Source organism: Haemaphysalis longicornis, unplaced genomic scaffold (assembly GCF_048455015.1).
Source record: "Haemaphysalis longicornis isolate Haplotype H1 unplaced genomic scaffold, Haemaphysalis longicornis Haplotype H1 scaffold_3, whole genome shotgun sequence".
Taxonomy (NCBI): domain Eukaryota; kingdom Metazoa; phylum Arthropoda; class Arachnida; order Ixodida; family Ixodidae; genus Haemaphysalis; species Haemaphysalis longicornis.
This window is the reverse complement of record NW_027526335.1, coordinates 8,114,505-8,142,479: the sequence shown is the minus strand read 5'-3', so window position 1 is coordinate 8,142,479 and position 27,975 is coordinate 8,114,505. Positions and strand designations below refer to the sequence as shown.

The 27,975-nt window shown below is 49.3% G+C and overlaps 1 protein-coding gene across 2 annotated transcripts; it reads right to left on the bottom strand.

The window, feature by feature from the left end:
• Window positions 1-907: 907 nt before the first annotated feature.
• Window positions 908-19,953, bottom strand: LOC144173167 (kynurenine formamidase-like). 2 transcript variants are annotated; one of them, XM_077701672.1, is made up of 4 exons: window positions 19,824-19,953; window positions 8,030-8,259; window positions 2,701-2,965; window positions 908-1,446 (listed from the first exon to the last, which is right to left on the bottom strand). In XM_077701672.1, exons 1-4 carry the CDS (start codon window positions 19,929-19,931, stop codon window positions 1,132-1,134), a joined length of 918 nt encoding a protein of 305 aa, XP_077557798.1. In that variant the 5' UTR covers window positions 19,932-19,953; the 3' UTR covers window positions 908-1,131. The 2 variants fall into 2 exon arrangements, with proteins under 2 accessions (XP_077557798.1, XP_077557799.1); XM_077701673.1 differs by having other exon boundaries at window positions 19,763-19,842.
• Window positions 19,954-27,975: the final 8,022 nt, after the last annotated feature.

Below are 27,975 nucleotides of genomic sequence, written 5' to 3'. Positions count from 1 at the left end.
GGGGGGGATTTTAATTTCTTAACAACTTACCTGTTGCTCGTGAAGTCTACGAACGTCAAGCTGGTGTGTGCATGCGTAAAGCACCAATAAAAGGTTATACATGTCATGCCGAGTGCATGTGGAATTTTGGTCGTCTGCTCGACAGCTATCAAGCTCGCAGACAATCGTTTATTCCATAGCACCTGCTAACCATTAGCGAGATCGCAGATGATCGTTTATTTCACTGTGTGATGGCGGAGGCGAAGATGAACAGGCTCACGGAGGCCTGCGACAGCAATATCATTCCTTCGTTACCGACCGCTGATCGAAAGCCACCGGTAGCGAAGAAACGAACGGCGCATAACACTTGCTCCTCGACGCTGAGCCCACGCGTCCGCCGACCAAGTTCGTCCCGGAGCTCGTCGCACAGCCACCACACGTTCCTCTTTGAGAGGCGGAAATGCTGGCGGAATGCTTCTCGGGGCATATAGAATACGTCGACATTGCTTCTCGACCGCTTGTTCCGCCGGCGAGCCAACAACAAGGCGGTAATCGGCGCATTCATGACTGCTTCCAAAAACCGTCTGTTTGAAATTCAAATCGCCTGTTCGAAGAAGACCCGGTCAAACGCAGTAGGTCTGCCGCGCTTGCGTTACGTCACATCCGGTTGTTTGCTTTTAGCCAATCAGGGCTCGCTCAAAAGGGGCACTTTTGAAAGGGACACAAAAGGGACAAAACACTGACGGCAGCTGGAGATCAGCGTCTCCCACTTCCCTGGGAAATGAGAAACAGTATGGGGGGTGGGGGGGGGGGGGGGGGTGGCAGGCTCGCATTCTAAGACGATATGTCTAACGGTTTCTGGTTGTGTGCAGTCTTTACATTAGGCTTCAGAGTGATAAGGTAAGAGGTAAGAGGATGTGCGTTCTCATTGTATGTGGGAAAGCGTATTGGAGGGAACGAAGGGAGGAAAGAAGCAAGGATACCTTCCTTAGCCTCATCCAGATGATCTTGCTCGCTCAGTTCGTTTGGCAACAACATCTCAGCCTTTGCTAGTAGGTAGCACTAAGCTTAAAACATTCCGCCCATTCTCTAGACCACCATGAGATATCAAATCGATCAGCAGGTCGCACGTCCTCCCACGGGCATCGCTGGTCAAGGCAGCAGGGCGACAACGCGTGTGGGAGCGCCGCCGCCACCGTCGATCTTCATGGGCATCACGATGGCGTGGGCACCGACGGGCGGTACGCTTCGCAGGTCGGCCAGGTTCTCGAGGATGTAGATGTTCGCGGCGAGCAGTACGTGGTGCGACCGTGTCAGGCCGTAGAAGTCCACCGAGGCCGTCTCGATGCCTACGCCGGCCAAGTTCCGCTCGCGCGCCAGAAACTCGGCGGCCGAGCCTTCGATGGCTGGGAAGTGGCGCAGCCCGTACTGGTCCAGGCCGTAGAAGGCGTTGCGGTTCGTGTAGAACTGCGCGGGGAAGGAGGCAACCAGAAAAGAAACAAAGCTGGCACCACACACTCACCACAATCACCGCGCAAGAAGATGTGGGGGATATATGGGCTGTTTTGACTTGCGTTAGAATTAACTGTCGGATGTTGCTGAGTCGGGCCACACATTTCGAAGACGATGGTGGCGCTTGTTACCGTTAACTGTTGGCCCCTTGGCGAATCTTAAGTCGACGATGGCGGAAACGTAGATTATTGCTTTGTGCGTACTGACCGGCCGATGAAGCAGCACATGTAGCTTGTTATACTTTGATGTCCCTACAATGTGGCGTAAACAGCTTCGCTGTGATAACTGCACCAAATATTTTCTGAGTAACGTTTTGAGGCTTTTGGTGTAACTCTTGGCTGCGGCTAATCGTCGGGACAACTTCCGCATGAGTGTAAAGTCGCAACAACACACGATAGGTGCACTCAGAAAAGAACTGCGTGACGAACAAGGAAACAGGCAGTCGACGGCGCTTAGTTAATAGCGCAAGGCGGGACTCGCAGCATGAACCCGTGACAAAGAACTGTGCTTGGTGTAGTGGGCTACGCAGTATACTTAGATCAGGTGCGTTCGGTACTGATGCTGTGCTCAGCATTCGCCACGACGACGGTAGCTACACATGCCGAAGTAATCAACACAGACGCTTGTCAATAAAACACAATTCCTAAATACTTTGCGACCAAAGGTTGCGTTACTTTAAATATAGGGTCTCAAGCAATCGCTTTCTAACTTATAAACACTCGAATGGAATTTACGATCACAATGCGGATTTGTAGACTGCCCCCCTCTAAGAAGAAAAAAGACTGTCAAACACGCAAATCCCACGTACATTTTAATTCCGGTGCCGACGCGAGCGTACTAAACCAGCTGACTCGAGTTTCCTTCCTTTCATATAAATCGTGCCGCAAACATCGAAATAGTTTGGCCTTAACTAAAAACAATAAAATACTACTACAGACGTAAACAAACCAACCAGCTTCCCTCCCGTCTCAGCCTCAACTCGACCGTCTACGCTGCCCGGGCAACATCAAGACTATTCAAAGTTCCTTGCGGCTGACTCGGGAAAAAGCAATAGCTTTCATGGAGAGCGTGCAAAGAAATCGCCGTTGGCGTCCCTAAAGCGCCGTGGAGGGTGCGTTTAGCGGATGTCGAAGACAGTGGGGGCCATGCAGTGTCAACTCTGCAGTCGGCTCAAACAGCAAAGCCTGGGCCGTCGAGACGCACTCATACCCTGGACCAGCCGGAGCGGATGAGCAGCAGGCAGTTGTCCGGCAGGCGACCGTGCTGCACCTCCCAGCGCAGGATCTCGGCGACGGGCATGAGGTAGCTGGCGTTGCGGGACGCCTCCTCCTGCACGTCGATGAGCGCGATGGGCACGAACAGGAGCCGTTCGAGCGGGATGTCCGACGCGGACCAGCCGCGCCTGCTGTAGTGCCTCGGCGCGTCCATGTGGGTGCCGCCGTGCGTCGGCGTAGAGATGCTGTCCACCAGGACCCTGTGCGCGCAGGGATATAGTTGCAGATTGACTCCGCAGGTGGGAGAGAGAGGCAGTCTATATTTACGGTCAGGCTAAGTTCTGGAAGAAGGACCGTAGCCATAGCAACACGTGACCAGTCACGTGTCACGTGACTGGTGCCAGTCACGTGACCACCAGTAACAACCACCAGTCACGTGACACGTGAACGCCCGACAGTTCCTTCGTTACCCTTACCGCCCTTCTCCCAACTGGCCAACAACAACCAGTTAGGACAAGGTTGATTGATTGTAGGGCGTAACGCGGCGACGCAACGCAGGCGATGAGGCGCGCCTTAGTGGAAGGCTCCGGATTAGTTTTGGCCACCTGGGGATCTTTAACGTGCCCCGAAATCTCGTACACACGAGCGATTTTGCTTTTCGCCTCCATCAGAAAAGCGGCCGCCGCGGACGGGAATCGAACCCGCGTCCTCGTGCTCAGCAGCACAAATCTTGGACAAGGTAAAGGTAACGAAGGAACTGTTGGGCGTTGCGACAAGAGAAAAGGGTGTGTGCTCCCCGTTTGCCTATACGGAGAGGGAGTTGAAACACGATGGGTCTGAGCGATAACGGTGGAGGTAGAGACTTGCCGGATGATGAGGGTTCAGCTGGACACGCCGGAGGGTGAGTACTTGTGCAGTGGAGAGAGGAGTGTGTGGGGGAGGGGGGGGGGGCGGAAGGTTGGAGAAGTTCGCTTCCTGATCGACATATCGTCTACCCGCAGGAAAGAGTCAGCAACTGTGTTAACAGGGCACCTGTTGGGGCTAGTTGGTTATGCATAGCTGCATAGGTTTCTAGTCCTTGTTTACCAGTCAAAGTTCAAGCGCTTTCCATTCAAGCAACTGTGTGTTGACGCGTGCACCGCGCACCGCATAGGAGACGCTCCCCTCGAAAATAGCTCGCTGGTTTTAATGCGCCGCATTCCTTGTTTAATGTAGTTCCGGTTTCAACGGCCTAGCTAAATGGCTGGCTGGCTATCAGAGGTATATTTAGACAAAACCTCGCCCAACTACCTCTCCCTACGTGACAACATTGTTCAGCTCAGAGGGCAAAAAAAACCTTAAGCATCACTTCAGTTAAAACACAATTGAGCACATAACCGATGCTAGCGCTTCCGTTTTAATTAAAAAAAAAGACATTAGGCTGGCTGTAATGAGAGCAAACTGAATCGCTGTCTCTATGTGAAAAAAAGCATCGTTGAAAAAGAGTCAAGTTAACTGCGCAAAGCAAAACGAGGGCTGTCATGCGTCGCACTGCAGAGAAAAGCAGCGAAGCTTACGCGGCCCACGGTACCCAAAAAGAGAAATAAAAGAGGAAAAGAAGGCTCTCCGGCACCGACAATAAGCCACGCAGCTTGCAACCACAAGGTTCCAAAAAAAAGGAACTGCCGTCGCTTATAGCTTAACAACCTATACGAACGAGCTAGTTGGTACTCCATGTTAGGCCACTGTTAGGCGCAGTGAAAACCATGCCAAGGACGTGACAGACAAGGACAGGCAGCCTGTTCGTTCCTGACTGGCACGTCCTTCTGGTTTTTTGCTGCGCTCAACAGTAATCTCGCTTATGCGACACACGCCACTACTGTGACCAACTTCATCCCACGGCTGAACGCTGCCCGCAGCGGTTCACATTGCGTAGCACATTCTCTGCTGTCCACTCTCGGTCATCTTCCTGAGGCTTTGCTATATTTTTAAACGTACGCTTTTTGGGAGCAAGCAACAACATAGCATTTGGACGGCCTCAGGATTTTCGGAAAAGCTCTTTTGTTCGCTGGAGGTTGCCACATTTGCTCGAAAGATTCCAATGTACGGTTATTGATTTCAAGGAAACTATTGACTCGAGGACTCCTATACGGTTCCCTGCACAAAGCCACAAAGTTGTAAGAGGGAGAGGGAGAGAGAGAGAGAACTGACACCGCAGGGCATTGAACGGCTGCAGTCGCCGGAAACAGCAGCCGGAAACATCATCCGAAAACAATCGCTGGAAACACTCGTTCACTCCGCATTAATTTTTCTCACAACGTGAGTGCGTTCCAGGGAAGCGGATTTCCCTTCCTGGCAGTAACAAGCATGCGCATAAGTAACAAAAAAAATAGTTTCCCCCTTTAAACAGAAAAAACAAAGGTACTCGATCAGTCGTGGAATTCAAGTTCCAAGAGGGAGCAATAAACTAGCTTAAATATTAATTCCGTTATGACGGCTCCAGTATCATGTGAGATTTGTGTCAGTCACCCCAAACTATTTCCCTCCCCCAACTGCCCTCCGTGTCGCACTCCATGTGGGCATGTCCTAATGATCCCTTCCCCTCCGTAGCGTGTGACGAGCAGTGGGAGGGGGCGCTGGGTAGCTCGGATCTGGGGATCCAAATCTCCCTGGTGAACCGAGCCACCGCTGTTGCCGTCAGCCTCGTGCCACCGGCCACCCCGCCCTCTTAACTGCATTGTGCAATAAAGTTTCTCTCCTCTCCCAGATGATAAAGAACATAATCAAGCCAGTGACATCGCAGTGGCTTTGCTGTGTCGTTGACGTGCCCCCCCCCCCCTCCCCCCCCCCTTTTACACCCACCCACTCAAGATGAAGCCTATGAACGCGGATTGCCTTTACAAAGTTGACCATTCTTTTCCTCTCGCTCAATAAAAGCGGTTATAAAAGCGTTAGCATGCATTTGTGGTCGAGCACTCAGGCCTGTTGCAAGAAAAAGTTGGGGTGCAGATATAAAGAAGTGATAGCGCACTAATAATGTCTGCATTGTTGCATACGCATCGCAACCATGTTACCTTGTGCTTCTCAGTGGCCCCTTCCCTGGCGGTCAGTTGACACACAGGCACAATGTGCTTGGTCAAGGACATTTTGCAGAAGCCATTTTGTGTCGCCTTCCTTCGCATGGGCCGTACTAGACTAAATAGATGGCCATTTAGTTGTAAAGAAATAAAGAAAAGTCCGAATTTTGCTAGGTTTTATGAAGAATAAACAGAGCTTTTGACCAAGAATTACTTTCAGGAACAAGCTAATGCCAAAATAAAAACACAAAAAACCCTGCTCTCCCTGGTGTCCGAATTCCTTGCGCAGTTCGTACATCATCATCATCAGCAGCAGCAGCAGCAGCAGCAGCAGCAGCAGCAGCAGCAGCAGTAGCAGCAGCCTATCTACGCCCACTGCAGGGCAAAGGCCTCTCCCATTATTCTCCAATTACCTCGGTCCTGTGCCAACTGTGACCAATTTATCCCCGCAAACTTCTTAATCTCATTTGTCCATCTAACTTTCTGCCGCCCCTTGCAGCGCTTGCCTTCTCTAGGGATCCACTCTGTTACCCTTAATGACCAGCGGTTATCTTGCCTTCGCATTACATGCCCTGCCCACGTCCATTTCTTCTTCTTAATCTCTACTAATATGTCCTTAACACGTGTTTGTTCCCTGACCCACTCCACTCTCTTCTTGTCCCTTAAGGTTACACCTATCATTTTACGCTCCGTTGCCCGCTGAGTCATTCTCAATTTAAGTTGAACCCTCTTAGTGAGCCTCCAAGTTTCTGCCCCGCAGGTGAGTACCGGTAAGATGCAGCTGTCATACACTTTCTTCTTCAGCGACAATGGTAGGCTGCTATCCATTATCTGAGAATGCCTGCCATATGCACCCCACCCCATTCTGATCCTTCTAATTATCTCTGCCTCATGGTTGGGATCTGGGGTCACAACTTGGCCTAAGTAGATATATTCGCTTACCACTTCCACTGCCTTGCCACCTATCTCAAACCGCTGTGCTGTCCCGAGGTTATTGATCATTACTTCAGTTTTCTGCATATTAATTTTCAGGCCCACGGTTCTACTCTGTTCGTTCAGTGCGGAAAGCATGCTTTGCAATTCGTCCCCCGAGTTGCTTAGCAAGGCAATGTCATCAGCAAATCTGAGGTTGCTGAGGTATTCTCCATTAACCCTTACTCCCACCTGTTCCCAATCCAACGTTCTGAATACTTCTTGTAAACATGCTGTGAATAACATTGGAGAGATTGTGTCTCCTTGTCTGACACCCTTCCTACAACAAGCGACCAAATACTTTACTTTTTGTGTACTTCTTAAAGGGGCTGTGATGACAAAGTACAAGTTTGGTTCATTAAAAACTCTGCTTTGTCCTGATAACGGTGACAGTCATCATGTTGCAAACTATTTATTTATTTATATTGGGATATTAAAGAACTAAAAAGGATATATTGGGGATATTACAGAAATGGGGATATAGAGAGATTAATGGGCGAGGCCTTTGCCCTGCAGTGGGTGTAGATAGGATGATGACGATGATGATGATGATGACGATGACGATGATTACAGAAATGCAGTGGCGACTTCCCAGCCACTTTCCGGCTCTTTCTTTGTGACGTCACAGAATTTTTTTTGTGCGATTGGTTGCCGCCGACCAAAGTCACCGCCAAGAAGCATGACTCTGCAGTTCCGTTTGATCGTAACGTTTGAATGCTGACGGGCAGTTAACGCACTGATAATTGTTTTCTAGTGCTGGCCCACATCTAGTGCTGGCCCAAACACGTCACTGTAGCGAGAATTCACATTTTTTTCAAAATTTCTTACATTTTTTTGGTGAAGAAAAAAAGCGCCTCTCGTGACTGGAAAGTAGCTGAGTGAGTTCCCAAAGGCTAGTTATTTCAAACTGAACAAGCTTGTGTTGTCCAAGGACGTGGGTTCGATTTTCGACTGCGGTGGCCGCTTTTTTGATGGAGGCAAAACGCGAAAACGCCCGTGTGTTCAAGATTTCGGCGCGCGTTAATGATCACCGGGTGCTCAAAATTATTCGGGAGCCCTCCACTGCGGCGCGCCTCCTCGCCTGTGTAGCGCCGGCGCTTTAAACCTCACAATCAATCAATCAATCAATCAATCAATCAATCAATCAATCAATCAATCAATCAATCAATCAATCAATCAATCAATCAATCAATCAATCAACAAACGTGTTTTTTCCTTCATAGCCCCTTCAAGGTATACCAGTGCCTACTTGCTGGCATGCGATAGCGCAAGTGCAAGCGCAGGGAACAAACACACCAGTCCTCGACCTCGTTGGACTGCACGGTAGCGTTGACGCGGAAGCGGCCGTCGTCATCCCAGTATATGGTCCGGTCGTTGTAGCCGAAAGAAAGGTCGACGACCCGGCGCCCGGCCCACGACGTGGACGGAGGAGCGCAGTCCTGGCCGAACGCGGCTCCTGACGCCGCTCCGAGCATGCAGCCGACGCTGACTGCCAGGCTGACGAATACACTGCGGCCACGGATCATCTGTAAAATGACCAGGTGCCACCGCTTAGAGTGAAATGGTATGAAATGGACATGCGGTTTTTGAAGAAGTCTATTGAAGCCCTCTTGCCATGGCCCGAGGCCTCGGTCAAGAGTTGTAAAGCAGCACAGTAAGAAATGGGTGGGTAGATTATGGGAAGGTAAACCAGCTAAAAGCAGCCCTCAATGTCTGCTTTGATGAAGTCCTTTGATGACGTGCTTTCTGTGAGGTGGAACTTTGAGTGGGTGGAGAGTACAGCCCGACTTAGAGTACATTCTCTTGCCACCTTTAAAGTAGGCGTAATGCCGTCTTAGTTTAACCAGAGTCCCTCAATACTTTGAAGGGCTCTGTTTCAACTTAACAGTTTTACGACCATAGAATAATGCCCAGGGGGCTGCAAGCTATAAAAAAGTTTTAGTAATTGCAAATGCGTAGACGTATAGCGTTATCACCCACACCTACACACAGTGAGGTGGGTGGCTGCTATTGAAATGGAGTGTCGGAAAGTGTATTCTAAAAAAAAACTGTTCGTTTATTCAAGCCATTCAATCAGCCGTTGTTTGCCGCCTCGCAGAACTTCCGTTCGGTGCGTGTCTGCTGTTCCGTCAATCTGGTCCCTATCTAAATGCCAACGAACGCTTTGGGAACCCCCGCATTTTTTCTGTCCGCTGATATTGTAATATGCAGTTACAACACGCTTGCATTCGTTACTTGGAGAATTTAAACACTTTTGCTCTGCAGTGCCATGCCGAGTCCTGCCGCGTCTCGTCTCGGTGTGCTCAGGCTGGCACAGATACGCTACTTGTAGCCGTTCCTGAAAGCAACCACAGTGGTTCACCAAAACAAAATTTCGTTGACCCTTAGTCGCATTTCTGTGCATCTATCCGAAGTTGTCCAGTATCAACGCCATAAATTATCGCGTGCAGCGTCAAAATGTGTATGTGGAAGCCCGCCGGTCTGTCGGTATCACCATGTTCACACTTAAGCTGCTCGCGCATTTCCGGTTTCGCCTGTTCTCCGGAGCTGCTTTCAAGGCGTCGGTTCACGACGCTCCGAACGACCGAGCCCCTTCGAAGAAACGCACGATCAGAATGAGGTCACTATATGGTGCGTGATAGGGTGTGGATAAAAAGTCGAGGTGACTTGTGAGGCTGGAGAAAATGGGAGCCTATTCCGTGTAGGCCCGAGCATGCACACGCATTCCACAACGGCTCCCAGTACTTTTGGCCATAAAACTGGATTATCAATATCCACGACATCGTGGGTTGCACCCGGCAAATCAGCAAGGCTTCCGGTTCATCTGGGTACCAGCTACAAGGCCGTCGGAGCACCCAGCAGCCAAATAACAACGGCTGAAAACTGCCACGTCCGCCCAGTAGCTAGGCCTAACCAGGCCTGGCGCGCCACCGACGCATTCGCCATCGCACGCCGGCGGGCTAGCTGCGGATCGCCACAGCTTCTGCGCCAGTACTATGGAAAATATCGTCGACGGTGAAGACATCGACCCGGTGGACCTAACCCAGCCTGGCTGGATAGCAGTACGCCGGAAACAACAAGCCCACCAGACTGCTGAGAGGAGTGCCATACAGGCAAGTGCACCGCAAGGTCCATCGCGCTCTCTGCGAAACGGCAAGAAACGCCAGGCTCGGCGCCAGCCTCCGGCGGAACCTCTTCCCGCTACTGACATCAAAATAATCCTGCGTCCGCGTGGCGGCCTGGCACTTACATCGGTCGTTCTATACGCTAGCGGACATAATTCAAACACAGGCAGGACTGGGACCTAACAATGAAGACCAAGTCCGCATACAGCAGGTATCCAACTTTATCATCATAAGCACTCCAACCGAAGAACGTGCTATGAAATACGCAAGCATAACTTCTCTCACGCTGAAAGGGAAGCAGTACGAGATTGCTGCGCACGTTGCCGCAACAGCGAACACAGTGATGGGAGTAATATTCAATATACCGGATGACGACACCCCGGAGTAGGTCCTCAACAGCGCCTGCCAGTACAACCCCGGCCTGAAGATATTGGACGCTCGGCGACTCAATAACTAACTCCAACGTCGCTCAGATACTATTCGACGGTACCAAAGTCCCCTACTGGCTGCGCTACCTTGCAGCGACCTATCGCTGCAAGCCGTTCCGCAGAAAGTCTGAGGCATGCGCAGCGTGCTGGCAGCCAGGACAACGTCGCGATGTGTGGACCCAACGCACAAGCGTCTCCACGCTGCCCTGTATGTGGGACTGTAAACGCGACCGAAAATCATCCGTGTGTGCCAAAGTGCATCGTGTGCGCCGGACCGCACCCAACAGGGGCTGTGACTGCCCTAAGCGATATCAACCGCGCCGTCAGCCAGTCACCTACGCACAAGCTGCGTCCCAAGCTCAAGATCCCAACAAGGACCCCTTCCCAGCCCTTCCAAACGCCGCACACCGCGACCCCAAGGGGCCTTCCGCAGGCAAACGAAACCATTCGCAAGAGTCCCAGCAACAAGGGCCTCATCAGCAAGAAAGCAGCCGGAAAACACAGGTGAGCTGCCCACGCGCACCTCCCAGCAGCTCGCTACAATGTTCTTCCCTTTCTCCCCCATTCGCAACCTCTCAAACAAACATCCTAAAGGAGTTGCAACCAATTCGTGCCGAGATCAACTTATTGCGGCAAGAAAATGCTGCACTTAAACGTGAGAACCTACTAAAACAACAGGCAACCTCCCCTCAGGTAGATGCGTCTGAGAACTCCACGCCACCGCCGCCAAAACGGAGGGCAACATCTGACGCTGCTGTCGCCCCAAAAGAATCTTCTAACATGGAGGAACGCCTTGCCTCCTTCGAAAGTACGTGTAGACAGGCTCTCTCCGAGGAAAAAGAGTAGTACATTAACCTCCATCAAACCCTCATGAGCAATCAGGTTGCCATGCAGGCTACAATCGAAGCTATGCGAACCGCAATGCAAAATTACTTTGAGGGAATGGCAACCCCTTTCAACGCCCCTGTAGCTACTCAAGTAATCCCGCAACCAATGTGAGATCAGGCGAATGGCCAAGCACAGTGAAACCCTCGAAGTCTGGCAGTGGAATCGCCGCGGTTTCGGCAGGAAACGTTCCAACCTACAAATTCTGCTAACGAGAGAAGCGGAAGCTCCCTCGGTAATTGCACTACATGATTCAGGCCCTAACATTAAACTTCTCGGGTATCAATCGTTCCAATCTTCAAATAACCCATACACGGCTACCCTGGTCCAAAGAAACATCCCGGCAGACAGGTTGCAGTTCGACAGCGTTGACATACCACATGGTCTGGTAGTTCTTTACCCCCAAAAGCGTACTGCCTCCCGACTATACGTCCTCAATGTTTATAGCAGACCCCGGGCTCACACCCACACCTTTAAGAATCTCTTTAGCTTGGTCGTACAAATAGCTCAACAATGGTGATTTTAATGCGCCCCACAATGCATGGGGCTATAACAGGAACACCAGAAAAGGCCGTCTTCTCTGGGAACATGTGCAGTCCCTCCGGTTAACAGTTGAATCGGACCCCTTCATACCCACTCGAATTGGTAACAGCGTGCAGAAAGATACTGCACCAGACCTCACTCTCACTAGCAGGGTAGGAAAGGCACAGTGGAGCTGCACGGACCACTCATTAGGAAGCGACCACTACATCATTCAACTCAGTATCTCTCTTTCCTCAAACCTCAAACCACGCTTGAGACAGCAGCATCTAACAAACTGGGATGAATTTAGGCAAACCCGCACTCAACGAGACTCTCCGGACATTAACGCGAATACACTACAGAGCTGGGTGGACCAATTAATAGAAGATAAACGTAAGCACGACCAGAGTCCTTCAATGCTTTACTGGTCACGAAACTGCTCCGTAACTCAATGGGAGAGCTTCATATGCTGCGTTTGGCCGCCGCGCGGTGGCGCCACCCTCTCAATGAGGTCACTTCTCGGACGGCGTTGCGCTGGCTCGAACGGCGGAGCCGCGGCGAGTTGTGTTTGTTTTGTGCGGGAAAAAAATCTAACGTGCATATCGCGCTCTTGTAATGCGACTTAAGTAGTGCAACGACGATGCCGAACATGTGTTGCGTCCCGGGATGTCGTTCCTTGTACAACGATACCACAGAAAATGTTTCCTTGTTCTGTTGACTGAGCGACGGGCAGCTGCGTGAGAAATGGAGGCGAAACCCGCCGCGGTGGCTCAGTGGCTAAGGCGTTGCGCTGCTGAGCACGAGGTCGCGGGTTCGATTCCCGGCCGCGGCGGCCGCTTTTCTGATGGAGGCGAAAAGCAAAAACGCCCGTGTGTACGAGATTTCGGCGCACGATAAAGATCCCCAGGTGGTCAAAATTAATCCGGAGCCCTCCACTACGGCGCGCCTCATCGCCTTCGTTGCGTCGGCGCGTTAAACCCCACAATCAATCAATCAAATGGAGGCGAGCCATTCCAAGGCAAGCAACGGGAGATTTCAGCTTCGATTATAAGTGTACGACAGTGTGTGGAAATGCGCTGTGTGTGAGAATCGAAAAAGCAATGTACCCTTTTGAGAGCATCGTGGACCTAGAGTTGTGCAAGGCTAACATAAAGCCGGATTTTTGTCATATCAGTCAGGTTGTAGCGGTGCTTCATTACCTGTTTGCAAACTTGTATTACCTTGCGCTCAGGCTCGCGTGTAAAAAAGCTTTGGGACGTCCTTGTGCTTTTACTTTTCATATTCCACGAATTATCCCTTAGGGTTCGTTTTGTTTGTTTTGTAACCGCGCGTGACCGATTCCGGTTTCTTATCTGGCGTTTCAACCGGAGCGCCCGTTTGCTCTTTTTGTCGTACGTCCCGTCGGGCAATATTGTTTGATATGGAAAGGGTGCCACCTTGTCGCTAACTTAATTTTTTTGTTTATTCGACAATGTTCTCGATCCTATTTCCATGGATCTGAAATTAATAACGTTCCGAGAGTAATGCATGCATCGCAAACGCCGCGCAACTCACTTTATCGACGTTCATGTGTGGTGGTGGTGGTGGTTAAAAACATTTATTAAGAATACGTACAAGTGAGAGATAGGGGCGGCCTTAAGGGCCGACCCTGTACAAACTCTAGGAGGAGTCCCTAGTCCGGGACCCCTGTGGCTTCCGCGGCGGCGCGCGCCATGGCCACGAGGGCTCTGGCCCTCCAAGGTCGAGCAGCCGAGCAGGGCAGCCCCACGTCACCCTGCGGGCTGCTTCTTCGACGTTTGTGTTTCATTCTAGTCTTTTGTAGTGCAGGAGTTCGCTAGCTCGCTGCGTTCAGAAAAACTTTGCTTCGTTCGTGGCTACATGGCAATATTCTGTTTCCTCCGTGTGCTGCACATCGCAGCGCGAAAAAATAAATTTTTGTACGCTGGATCACGCTCTTTTGTCTCCCTTCGTAACATTGAAATTTTTTGTTGCGTGTGATAAAATCAGTTTATTGTTCTTTTTTCTCTTCCTGTTTTTGCAAGGATTGCAAAGCGTGGAAGCAGAAAGACACATGGTTCAACATATATCTCTTCGTGTTTTGATCCTTCGCGTTTCTGCAGCGTTTTTAGATGTTCTCAAGTATGTACCCACTCATCGAAACGACAATACCATTGGGTTATCTCTTTTAGCGTTCTGTGCATTCCAGAGCAATCAACGGATTCATTAAGCGTAGACTGAACGACGCGTACTTGGCTTCTTTCAGTTTTTGTTATTGTATTATCTATAGGCCCGCAGCAGTCCGCGACTACACAGCTACCGTATGTGTGGTATTTACAACTTTGCTTTAAGAAAAGAAGCAATATAGATTTAAAAATCCGTAAACACGATAGCGCAGCGCTTGTGCCAGAGCATACAGAAGCCGTTGCCGTTCGCGGCCGAAGTCTACGGTAATTTACTTCGAAAAATAAAACCCCATTGAAGGCAGGTGATATACACAATGACTGGACTATTCATCGCTAACTACTACGAAAAAAAAACACACTTAATCAGCGCGCAGACACCAAAAGCAGCGAGCGTTTGCACGCCAAGAGCTGGCCAATACGCCGCACGCGCGGCGGCTGGATGCCCTTCGTGCGGCGGTGGCGCCTGTAGTGGCGCGCGCGGTCCCTATATGAAACGAGCGCCGAAGTTTCGTGACCAGTAAAGCATTGAAGGACTCTGGCACGACCAACCACTAGAACCCGAGATACCTGCAGAAATAGTAGACACCAGCCTGCACTATATGTGGGCTGCATACAAGAGTATACAGCGCAGATGGAAATGCAATAAACGTAACCGCCGCCTCAGACGAAAACTAACGGAACTTGAACAAGCAATCGAAACACACGCCGCAGAGCTTGCTCAAGCCCAATGGGGACAACTCTGTGACCAAATGAAAGGGAACCTGAGTATGCGCCGAACATTGTCCTTACTAAGACACTTGCCGGACCCTGTAAAATCCAAAACTGTGCAAAAACATCGTCTCACACAAATAATTCAGAGCTACCCGGGAACGAACCAACAGCTCCTAGAGCGAACCAAAACGCTTTACATAGTGAATGGTACCAGAGTCACTCTACCTCCTTATCAGGGAAAAGAAAACACAGAATTAGACAAAGATGTACCAGAAGCGGAGGTTCGAGGTTCGAGGTTCGGAGGTTCTTCACCTGCGTCCGGGGTCGGCACCCGGCATGGATGGCATAACTAACAAAATGCTTCGCAATTTAGATGACCTATCAATTTACACCCTCACTCAGTATTTCAACTATTATTGGACCAACGGTACCTTACCCGCATCGTGGAAGCACGCGAAAATTTCTCTCATTCCAAAACCGGGCAAGCCTCTTTCTCTCGACCATCTCCGTCCAATTTCCCTTACCTCGTGTATGGGCAAAGTAATGGAGTATGTCATCCATGCACGATTGGTCAAGTACCTGGCCAAGACTGACGCCCTCCCCCATACCATGTAAGGCTTCCGGGCGGGATTGTCTACTCAAGATGTGCACCTGCAGTTATTTAATGATATTATTACGCCACCCTTAAATGTGGACACGGCAGGCATTCTCACACTAGACCTTACCAAGACATTCGATAGAGTGTCCCATACGGCCATACTGAATGGCTTGGAATCCATAGCTCCCGGCCAACGTACATATAACTACGTTAGAGGTTTCTTAACATCCCGAACGGCCATACTCCAAATAGGTGATTTCACGTCAGACGTCATTGAATTACCTTCAATAGGCACACCCCAGGGAGCAGTCCTCTCCCCGCTGCTATTTAATCTCGCTATGCTTAATATCCCACGCAAACTGAATCAGGTCCCAAACCTGCGATATAGCCTCTACGCCGATGACATAACCCTTTGTACGTCGAGAGGCAGTGACGCTCAAATAGAAAGTACCCTGCAGAGGGGAGCCCAAATTGTCATTGATGAGGCAAGAATGGCAGGTTTAGAATGCTCCCCAGCTAAATCAGAACTTCTCGTGCTCCCAGCCAAGCGATTCTCCCAGCCACCCTCAAACATAACAATCCGTATTGGCGAAACGGATGTACCGAATGTACCCAGCATAAAGATGTTGGGGTTAATTATTCAGAGCAATCGTGCCAACAATCGCTTCAAGGCGAAACTCACGACTCAAGTGAACCAAACAATTGGACTAATACGGCGTGTAGCAGCCTGGAATAAAGGACTCAAAAAAGCTGAAAGAATCCGACTAATCCAAACATTTGTAATCAGCCGTATTACATACTAGCTACCATACCTTAACCCATCCCCGATAGAACTAAACAAGGTAAATTGCCTCATTCGTAAAGTCTACAAGACAGCCTTACAAATACCCCACAGCACTTCTACTGCCAGGTTGGAACAGCTAGTCGGGCGTCTACAATACAGCCGAGGAACTAATAGAGGCCCACAGGCTCAATCAGCTATCGCGACTGTCGGCATCCCCTACCGGCCAAGAAATCATGCACAGACTGAATCTGCGAGCCCCGCTAACTGCCGATACCGGAGTCCCCATCCCCCATGAAATTCACGCACAACTTCTCATTCGCCCTCCCCCGCGAAACATGCACCCGGTACACAATCAAAAGCGCAGGGAACAACGAGCCCGAACTCTAACCGAGAAATACCCAATAAACACAAGCACGGTATACGTGGACGCGGCCGAATACAGACATCACGACGCTTATGCTGCTACGGCTCTGTATGACCCCAACATCCCACCCATCAATTCCCCTACTGTACGCACCCGCAATCCGGCAACGGCGGAAGAGGCGGCTATTGCGCTGGCACTGGCTCACCGGCCGACCCCTGCAATCATAATCTAAGATTCGAAAACGGCCAATAAAACTTCGCCAAAGGGACTATTTCCCCTCAGGCGCTCAAAATTCTCGTACAAAATCCTCCTAACACCGAAGTGGAATTGATCTGGACTCCTGCCCATACAGGGTTGGGGGGTAACGAGGCGGTCAACCAAGCAGCTCGAGAGCTCACGACCCGAGTAGGACCAAGCCTCGTCCCCTTACATGGAGTCCGATCAGCCGGAGACAGCTTACTAAGCTATCAAGAAATCACCGCACAATACCGCCTCTCCCGCCGAATGTATCCGCCCGCACATCGGGATCTTACTAATGCCGAAGAACGTCTGTGGCGCCTACTACAGACGAACACGCTGCCATGTCGCTCCATACTGCACCATATTCACCCGAATTTATATCTGTCAACTAATTGCCCTGCGTGTGGTGCGAAGGACACAGTCGCCCATCTCATATGGGCATGCTCTAAAGACCCCTTTCCCTTGATCCCCTCATAAGAGCTCTGGGAGAAGGCGCTGGGCAGCTCGGACTTGCAGAACCAGAAGCGTCTCGCGGAAAGAGCTGCCGTGGTCACCGGCAGGCTGCGGCTGTCGGTCACCGAACGCACTTAACCGGGCTTTTGAATAAAGTGTTTTCTCTCTCTCTCTCTCTCTCTCTCTCTCTCTCTCTCTCTCTCTCTCTCTCTCTCTCTCTCTCTCTCTCTGCATAACTACAGACTGAATTATACTCTATTGACTTGTGCTTACTTCTGCCGCCTATATCCCACCAAATACCCCGCAGAATGCAAGGAAGGAAGGAAGGAAGGAAGGGAGGATGTAGAAGAAAGGCAGGAAAGTTAACCTGGATGGAGCCTAGTTTGCTATCCTGTACGTGGGAAAGGGCACTAGACAAAAAATAGAAAGGAAAGAATGAAGAAAAGTTGGAGTAGACAGATATGCCCAGCGTTGAAGGACTAATAACGTTCAAGTTCAATGATTGCAACTGAAGGCTTTAAGTATATAGTCTAGAACTTAAATTCGTCGCCCGTAGAAAGCGTAAGAGTTCCTTAATCGCCTTCTGAGCGGATGACAGAGTTGGCCAGTGACAAAGAATCTTCTCCGAAAATGGCCGCCGAGAGTCCAGGTTCCTCACTGCTAACGACAGCTTCTTTCTTTCAGGGGAGTAGCGTGGACATTCGCATAAAACGTGGCGTATCGTCTCCGGCGTGCCGCACGTCGCAGTTTTGCTCTCAACCAAGCAGCCTACTCCTATGGTCATCGGGCGTGCTCGCAACCTACTTTTTTCACCTGTTTCCTTCCCTTTTCCCATTCCCGAGCTGTGCCGGAAGCTGACGACCAGCGCTTACCTGGATGCCAAGCAACTGTATATACATACTGGCCCCTCAGTCCAGGAGCCCAAGTGACGACTTGGCGGTCTCTGCTCTGAAGGCTACTCTAATGCAGATACCTCCAAGTCCTCACTTGGGCTCCTGGACTGAGGAACCACGCCCACTTCTTTGCTACATAAAGTTCTTAACTGCTATTACTACTATCTTTAAAGCGTATACATTTTCTTTCCTACCAGCTACGGTGAAGTGGGTGATAGCGTTACGTAAACGAAATGCGTTGGTTTGGGAAACAAGTGGACGTCAGATATGCAATAAGAACCAGAACACGCTAAGTCGAAGACAATGTTGAATCGTGGACGAAGGATACTCGTATGGCTCTGGTATGTGTATAAAGATAGTGCTATAATGACCCTCCACTTTGGTCAATGAGCAGGGATAATTCGTTTCATGGACATAAATCGGGTAATTTGGCGTTCCGGTTAACATTTACGTATTCGCGTTTTACGGTTGTGCTGGTACGTTATCAGAAGTTCAAGCAGTCAGTTTGCATTCAGCTGCTGAGATTAATTATTCGCCGCTATTTTGCTACAAACTATGAACCACCCGGGTTAAGGCCTGTATAACTACGTTGTGAGCGCCCCCTAACGCAATAATGTTGCTCGACTAGACTTTCCGCATGGCCTCTGCGACCAGCTTCCTGTGCGGCGCCGGCAGCTGATCACGGAGGCCACACAGTTTCTTACAACTATCATTGTATGAAACTCTGTTGGAGGACACGCTTTCTGACTAGGGTTGTGCTGATTTTGATGTGGGGCTTCGATTCCCAGATGTGGAGGCTGTTCTCAAATAGGAGCGAAAACCTAAAGCCCACGTGGGCCGGAGATATCGGCGAACACCGGCAAGCGTTCCTATCGATCTGATAAGTCTTCTTAAGTCTACGGCGCGTCTCATAAACCAGGTCACCCCACAAATTCAATGCGCCAACAAGAAACCCGATAGTCCCTTCTCGTGCAAAGTAATTCGGATCGTCGGCGATGTAGAAATTTCTGTCGTGAATTTTGGCCGCCTCGTGTAAAGTTCGGCTGGTTCAGACGGTGGTTGAAAGATCGCAAGACCCTGCAGTGTGTGTGCGCATGTATCAGGCGATCCTGTTCTGGGAAAGTATAATGCGAGCACAGAGAAGCATCGCTGAAACGTCATCTGAATTAAGTAAACTTGCTGGACTTTCATTTGTAGCTGTATCTTGAGGTCCTTGTAACGCAGTCGTCTGTTTTACTGCGACACGTACAGAGACTTGGTTTGTTCCAAAGCGGAAAAAGAAAATGCCTGGAGCCTTTGCTGACGTCTCCCGAACAACGGCGCAGAGAGACCACGCGGGTTTTCCACGTGGTTCAATGCTATATCGCACTATTCTTAGTTTTAGTGTCCATCGAGTTGATGGGTGTGACTTGATGGGTGTGATGCGCGCTCACTACTAAATAAGTGTCCACCTGCGGACTTTCGAGCGCGTCGTCCCTACCGTTTCAGAATCACGCCAGGAGAACGGCGAAAGGAAAGTGGCACTTATTTTTTCTGGTTTTGATAAAAAAGTTGCACAAAACTTTTCTCGGGAGCACTTTTCTCGTAGAAACAAGCCTACCCCACCAGAAAAATAAATGGGTTTAAGCAGGCCAAAGAAACTGGAAAACGCAGCGAGCCAAAACGACATCATTACCGGGGCATAAACATGTATAAGAGCTCCATACTGCGGAAACAGTGGTTGGTGCTGGAGTTAGATGAAATTTAAGAATAGGCTAACGGAATCTTGGCTTTTTGTTCATTATGGACTACAGAACCTGTGTTCTTAATTTAGTTCTAAATTAGGAGTGTCGTTGTCACTCACGTTGATGCCACTCACGATGTCTTAGTTGACCTGTTTCTTTCTTCCACAACTGTGTACTTACTTTTCGTTGACCGTTGTTGTATCCTCGGCGGGGCTCGGCCTGTCCCAGTCTCTTCTTCGCAGAGCCGCTTCTGTCCGAATGTAAAAGCAGTATACCGTAAAGTTGCATGGCCACCGAGGCGTCCTTGAAGTAAAACTGGTTCCTTGTATGAAACGGACATAACCCCTGCCACTGCGCGCTCTTCTTCCGACATATGTAGTAATTCGTATTCTCCCCACGGAACGGATTAGTGGCGAAGGTAGTAGAATTATCATATACGGAGAGGCACTGCCCGTTTGAAGCGGTACAGCGTACGTCTGCGTGTATACGTTCTAAGCCCCGCAACTGGACATTTATGCGTATAAAAACACATGTAAATGCACGCACAGTCACAGAAACACGACTCTTTTACACATGCCCAACTGGCGAAGGCATCCGGATCTTGCAGTACAACCTTTCGAACAACGATAACGTATTGGGTTGCTGTTACGGATACACGCATTATCAAATCTCCATACCGATCAATATTACAAACCAATCGCCGACGGGCCAGAATGGAAGCAAAGTCGCACGGGATTCTATGCAGGCATGAGTTCGCCATTTCGGCTACCGTCATCTGAAGCAAAATTATGGAGGCTAAACGCCAATCATCCGTTGTGTGCAAGATTTCATCGATGGGCACTGAAGTGTATGCATGCTGCATGTGAGTTGGCATTAAACAATTAAAGGAAAAGTTGACTAGCAGCAAGTACACATTGAATAGTTCATGTGTACGAAATATTTTCGCAATATATGCAATAGAAGCGGCGCAATGAGCAAACAAAAGTGGCCCGATGCGCCGCCCCCATCTCGCCGCGCGACGCCGGAAGACCGAAGAGCGCGGTCGAAAACCGGCTGAAAAACGTCATACCTGGACTTCCGGCTGGATCGGCCGCCTCGGCCATGCTCTTTTCGCCGTGTTTCCTTGTGAATGATACTTGTTGGGACTTCCTCGCTGCTTGCAGACGACACTGATCATCATCCTTCATGCTGTTTTTCACGAGCTGTCGCATGCTCACGTGGCTGCGCCGGCTCGCGCTCTTCTTCTTCTAGATTCCATTAAGCCTCATCGCATCACGACGTGTCGCTCCCCTTCCTGAGCATCACGCCGCAGCTGAAGGACCCAGAGTTCCAACAATACTTGTTGTTGTGGTTCACAGCACTCATTTGTACATTTTTTATGTTCAAAAAGTATGCACGAACGCCAAACGAGGCATACGTTATCATGCCGTATTCCTAAGCAGAATAATGCCACGCCGGGATGCTTGATAACATACGGAAGTGACAGCCGAGGTGGCTGTGCTTGATGACAGAGAATATACTACACTACGTTAAATACTTTGTAAACCACTCCAATGCGTTTTTTTTTTTTTTTTGATGTGACGGACGTGAACGTTCACATTAGATTCTAGATTTAGGAAGGATGGGGAATACTGCTGTACTTTGGCCGGGCATGTTTCGTTCCATTCCAGAAACCAAGTCACATTTTTTCAGGAAATACTTGTTTCCTTAAACGCGTCGGTTTTCTTTCCCTATGGGTTCAGGACAGTGTTCAAAAAAACAATTTTTTGGCGAAACTAAAACAAGGGGCCAATCCTGATAGAAGTTCTCTCCCGGCTAAGAGGTAAACAGTATTCCTACAAAGTAAAAGAACCAAGACAACGAGATTGCTTATTTTGCAAGTATGCATGTCACGATAAGGTGATGTTTGTCTGGAATTAAAAAAAAAACACCACTCTGAACCACCACCGTGCCATAATTTGTGTTGACTGCGGGGGCCTAATTTTTTGCCCAAGATTCCGTATGGCTGCATATTATAACCTGGCAAGCACTTGTTGTCACTGAACCTCAAGTGTGCTCCAGTGATAGTCGGTGATATATATAATGATGATACTAAAAAAATTAGGAGCGATGAGTAAATATACGGCCTCTGTCCGACTAGCGCGGTAAATGCTTAAATCTAGAAAGGCTAAAACAGGCCAACGATTCATTATCACAAACGTTTGGTGATTGCTACCTAAAGTAACGTAACTACAACGTAACTGCCTTGTCCGACTGGTCTGTTAATTATAACGAGGTGGCCGTAATATTGTAGCAGAATGCGCAACGCACATGCGAAAATCAAGCCCTATTAGAGTCGTTAATGCTGCGAAGGCACCAGTATGCTGCATTGTTTTGAGAATAAATGAATGCGAAGCAGTAAGACGCCACTCATCGAACTGCAGCTAGCAATCGCGGAGGCACCGTAGCGCCGCTGCCGAAATGGCGCGCGCGTGTGGGTCTGTGTACGGGGATGAGTAATGGGGCTGGGGTGGGCGACAACGAACAAAGAAAATGCGGAAGCAGAGTCTGCTTGTTGGTTTATGCGTGTACCGGCAAAATGTGTCTCGCATATACGTTTACAGCGCATGAACGCTATTTTTTCGCGCAGTGTACGTGCGTGCTTTTCGCTGGTAGATTGTTTATAAAACGCCCATTAATCTTCGGCATAAATGGTTTTGTGTATAATAAGAAACAGTTAAGGCAGTACCTAATATTAACATAAGGTATATAATCCCTCTATGCAGGTTGCCTAATTCAAAAATATTTTAATGGAACCCACTAGTCGATGTCACAGTCACTGCTTTGGGGTTCTCTGTCGTGTAAAGCAAATTTAAGCTCCAAGATAATGAACCAACAGCACGGGAAATTATAAAACAAACTTCCAGTCATGTGCGAAAATTAAACTGCAAGCTAAATTGCCGCAAAGGCAACCGTGCGATCGTTCGCAATGCTTTCGACAACCCGCGCGGCCGAAGGGTGTCCTCCTTTGACGTCATGACGGGCGCAACCAATCAGGGGCGTCAAAAGACGAAAAGCGCGCGTCTTTCAAACGGGGCCGCGCTTTTTGCAAGATAAATGCCACTTGGACTCATGTACGATAAATTTCAATGTGATATTCGGAATCAGCGCGCAAGAAACTATATAACTGTTTATGTAACTCAATTTTTTTGGAAAGCGCTTCAGCTTCCCTTTAAGGAATCGATTAGAGTTCCGGTAACACGATCATAGGTCAAAGGCCTCGGATGCAGCATTTTATTATATAATACAGAAAATAAGCACGAAAGGCGCAGAATCGGGTACCACCACTTCAAACATTTCTTTTTATACGCCTCGAGCTTCGCGATCGCTGCGCCGCCTGCCGCCGCTTCTCCGCGGCGTTGACGGGATTTGCGCTGCGTGGCTGATAGGGGTTCGTGCAGTGTTTTGGTTCTGTTTCGCTTCTTTTCGCCTTTCCGCGCCCTAAAAAAACTTGTTATGGGGACGTCTATAGGCAAAGAGTGCGCATAGGTCACTTAAAAAGCAGCTGCATCTCCTATGAGTACGCGATCGCCTGCAAGAGCTACCCGGGGACGCGGTTCTGCGCGCTTCGTCGCCGCTCTTTCGGGCGTCGGCGACGGCAGCAACATATCACCCATGTCACCTCCAAAACATCAGGCACAAATGAATTCTACTGTCGCCTCGTTTAGACCTGATACTGGCACAATGAGAGGTTGGCTTCATTTTGCAGCGCGGACAACGAATGCGGCTTCGTTTCGAATATATACGTCGCAGAAAAATATGTTTCTGGGGTGGGATTACCCAATCCCGGACAATAACTTATGCCTTTTCTAAGAATATAAACCATGCGAAAATGTTAAGTGTATTCCAAGCCTGTGCGTCGTTAAATATGTCCACACACGCCATATAGCAAGAACCAAGGCAAGCTAATGAAATCACGGAAAAATAAATGCTGTGCAAGTGCGGAATTAAAAAAAAAACATAATAGCTGTAACGAAAATGAAAAAAAAAAAAAAACAGTGCAGCTTCTGACATGCTAAAGACGTTCATCGAAACTTAAGCCAGGTAGGGTTCACTAGACCAACTATACGCGAAATGCACTGCTATTTCGCGACACATCGGTGGGGGGGGAAGGGGGGGGGAGGGGAGGGGGACGCTGTGTACAAATGCGGGCCGGAATCAAGCAATGAACGGTTTAGTAATCCCACACACAAATCTCGCGTTCACTTTCCTTTTGTTTTTCTACTTCAACTAAGAGCTGATCGTACGGCGGGCGCATTTTTGGAAGTATACAGGGTAGGCTGTTCAATAACCCATGAAAGGTGTCGTTGGAAGAGTGTGGTATGTGTAAAGTCCCTCTGATTTCAGTTTCTGCTTTATTCTGCAGGCTCCCTGTGCCAGATGACGATATTTCGAACAAGCGTTTAGTCGCGGACGCGGATTATATTCTAAGCCCGTCTGCGCGCTGCTCGCAGAGGATATATGTAGCCGATGAATGTTTGCGGGCGCTCACCTCACGAAAAGACGACTCTGTCGTGTGCTGATCCCCGAGTATATTTATGCATTATCCATCGTACTTTTGTTGAATATTCCCGCAATTAACACAGACTGGCTTGTAAATGGTGGTAATCAATATCTGAAGTATAATATTGGCTAACGTAACTGGCGTGCTGTCAGGTATGAGTGCTCCGCTTATTATGTAAGAGCACAAAACCGATTTAAATCGTTGTGTATAGCCATAGCATGAACATATGAGGAACCGGTTGTTACGGAGGCACGGATAGTAAATTCAGGTCAGTGTACCTACAATCGGCTCCATCATACGCCGGTTCCGCGACGCTGGCCTGCGACACACACCTGGCGCTTATACAGACCGAATATACCACACCAAGATCGCGTCAGCAGCATTTAAACTCTCGTAAACACACCTCATTTGCGAACAGAGTGATTGCTCACATAAACATGGATTTCAAACGTTCGCAAACGGTAAATCTCAGTCGTAAACGTGCCGCAAAAGCAGCGGCGGCACTGGGGAGCGGGATGCGGACTCCCGCGGCTGCTTTCGAAACGCGCCGCTAGGGGGATTTCAGTGGCGCCCCTACAGGCCGCGCTCGAGGCGTATACGGCTTACAACGTCCAAAATCGTGAAAGGTAAAGGTGAATTGGCGGACATTGTTTAAATGTTTCTGTTGTATTTACTGGAACAAAAGTAAGGATGAGGCTGAAAATGTTGTTAACCTGTTTATTTGAGAAGGATGAACTTTTGCATGAAGGGTAAGGGAGATATTAGGTAAAAGGGACGAATTGGCTGGCAACAAGGCACGGCTCACCTAGTCAACCAACTCTGCGCCTTCTGTTGACTCCTTGGATAATGGATCAGGCCCGACCCAAAAGCGACTGTAGCACTGACACTCTTTCGACCGAGGATCCATAAAATACAGGTACACCTTCGTTATAATGAAATCGCCTTATTGGAAATATCGCTTTATTCGAAGCGTTTTCGCTGCAGTACACTGAGGGCAAACCCCATCCAATTTTAACGAAGTATCGCTTATAACGCGGCAATTTTCTGTTCCGAGGGCTCCACTTGTAACTAGGGTTTACAGCGTTTTGAAAACCTTGTTGGACACGCGTTTTAACAAGGGCCATTCACTCTGGCTTGTAGGCATTACCCAACAGGTTAACTCTCTCCTCCATTGTTCCAGTATTGCTTTTAGTCCCGTCTGGGTGTTCGAGTGGAATCAATGACTTCGTAAGGGTTGACTTGAGCTACTGTCACTTTTCCCTCTGTTGCATTCCCGACAGCCCGCGGCAAAATTACGAGAACGTTGCGCAAACAAAGAGGCTTATACCAAGCAAGCCATTTACTTTACTATTCACCGCGCTAACTTGACTAGTTCTACGATTCTCGAAGTTCCTGAGAGTCAAATCTCGATGGCACCGAAAATATACCAGTCGTAGGGAAAGGGTAATAAGACTCCTCTGACACAGTGACGTATCCAGCGGGGGAAAGGAGGAGGAGGCACCTCCTTCCATCAGGAACCCACAAAATAGCGTTTTTATACAAAAGCTGTGAAGGAAAAACTTGATCTCCACCTGGAATGCAACCAAGCCTGCAGTGCATATTCTACCTACCATACCCCCTATCCTTGGTCGCGGGTTCGATTCCCGGCCGCGGCGGCCGCTTTTCTGATGGAGGCGAAAAGCGAAAACGCCCGTCTGTTCGAGATTTCGGTGGACGTTAAAGATCCCCAGGTGATCAAAATTAATCCGGAGCCCTCCACTACGGCGCGCCTCATCGCCTGCGTTGCGTCGGCGCGTTAAACCCCACAATCAATCAATCAACCCCCTATCCTCCTCGCACCACACCAAAGTGCCCCAGTAAGTAGGAAAGATTCGACCCTGCCCTGAAATTGTGCACGGTTTTATAAAATAATCTCATTCTGTGTGAAATTGTGCGTTGGCAGTGGCGTTGCGAAAAATATAAACTATAGAAAGAAGAAGCGCCTGCGGTCAAACAATCCCTTAGTCATTTTTTTTTGCTTTAAAATTATTAAGAAAGCTTGCACTGACGCTCAAGACTTGAATGGCGGAGCTATTGTAGGTGGGAATTGCCGGACAAAAAGTTAGGTTTCAGTATCATTGTTTATTTGTATAGTTGCGGTGCTAGTCATCACCAGCCTATCTACGCCCACTGCAGGGCAAAGGCCTCTCCCATTAATCTCCAATTACCCCGGTCCTGTGCTAACTGCGACCGATTTATCCCCGCAAACTTCTTGATCTCATCTGCCCATCTAACTTCCTGCAACGCTTGCCTTCTCTAGGGATCCACTCTGTTACTTTTACTGACCAACGGTTATCTTGCCTTCGCATTACATGCCCTGCCCACGTCCATTTCTTTTTCTTAATTTCTACTAATATGTCCTTAACACGCGTTTGTTCCCTGACCCACTCCGCTCTCTTCTTGTCCTTTAATGTTACACCTACCATCTTCCGTTCCATTGCCCGCTGAGTGGTTCTCAATTTAAGTTGAACCCTTTTAGTGAGCCTCCAAGTTTCTGCCCCGTAGGTGAGTACCGGTAAGATGCAGCTGTCATACACTTTCTTCTTCAGGGACAGTGGTAGGCTGCCATTCATTACCTGAGAATGTTTGCCGTATGCACTCCATCCCATTCTTATCCTTCTAATTATCTCTGCCTCCTGGTTGGGAACCGGGGTCATAACTTGGCCTAACTAGATATATTTGCTTACCACTTCCACTGCCTCGCCACCTATCTCAAACCGCTGTGCTGTCCCGAGGTTATTGATCATTACTTTGGTTTTCTGCATATTAATTTTCAGGCCCACGGTTCTACTCTGTCCAGTGCGGTGCTAGTAATGCGGTGCCGTCATATGCTAGTAATGCGGTGCCGTCATATGCATCGAAGAGGTCGTCGTCTTCATCACGGCGAGTGGAGGATGCAAAGTCATCCTCAGCATTGTAGACTTTCACCAGCTCTTCGTCATCAACTCGAGGCATCCGTGGCGGGATCTCCGAGCCGTCTCGGGAAGAATTGGCACACTCGCGAGCAATGCCTCCGATTATCCGTGAGGGCTTCTAGAGAATGCGGCGTCCTCGGGGACCTCTCCCAATTAGGGTGTCTTTTAACATTTAGCATTAGCACTGGAATTCTTTTTATTTATTTTTTACATGCGTTGTTGGGCTTGATGACAGCGCCGTTTTCTTTTGCCTTTTTTTTTGTTGTTGTTGTTAAAGCCACTGCGCGAGCCGGGGACTCGGCGGGCGCGCTCGAGGCACGCGCTCACGAGCGCTCGTCATTTTCGCGCTCTTCGGGGTTTTTGCCAGTTCCTTTTCTGTCTTTCTTTCTTCTTTTTTTGCTATTGCTAAAGCCACTGCGTGTGCCGGGGGGAGGGGGGTCGGCGGTCACCGCGAGGCACGCGCTCACGAGCGCTCGGAATTTCCTCGGTATTTTTTTCCTGCAATGGCGAACTTACGGCCAGTGACAGCAGCTCCGCCATTATTAAATCCAGTTAGATGCCTCGATCCCTGTAATATCTACATAAAACAAGAGTGCACACAGGGCTCCCAGGAGACATTTTTTCAACAAACTGACACTGTTCGAGGGTTTTCCGTTTTGTGTACGTGTAAACAGCATTGGCGAGAAAAGTCCGAAACGAAGGGGAAGAGAGGATGCAGGGCTCGGAAAATTTCGTGGGGTGTTCTGACACCAAACCCTCCCCCAACCTCACACCCCCGACTTGTTACGCCCTTGTGCATCGGTATTATTCCATGAAATTTCCTACAGCAGACGAC

Bases quoted from the DNA above. Each gene is read 5' to 3' on its own strand.
- LOC144173167 (XM_077701672.1), bottom strand. From the start codon at position 19,931: ATGCAACTTTACGGTATACTGCTTTTACATTCGGACAGAAGCGGCTCT. The intron at 2,966-8,029 runs GTGTGTTTGTTC...CTGCGCGCACAG, and splicing joins TCCAACGAGGTCGAGGACTG to GGTCCTGGTGGACAGCATCT. The intron at 1,447-2,700 runs GTATGAGTGCGT...TTCCCCGCGCAG, and splicing joins TCCGCTCCGGCTGGTCCAGG to TTCTACACGAACCGCAACGC.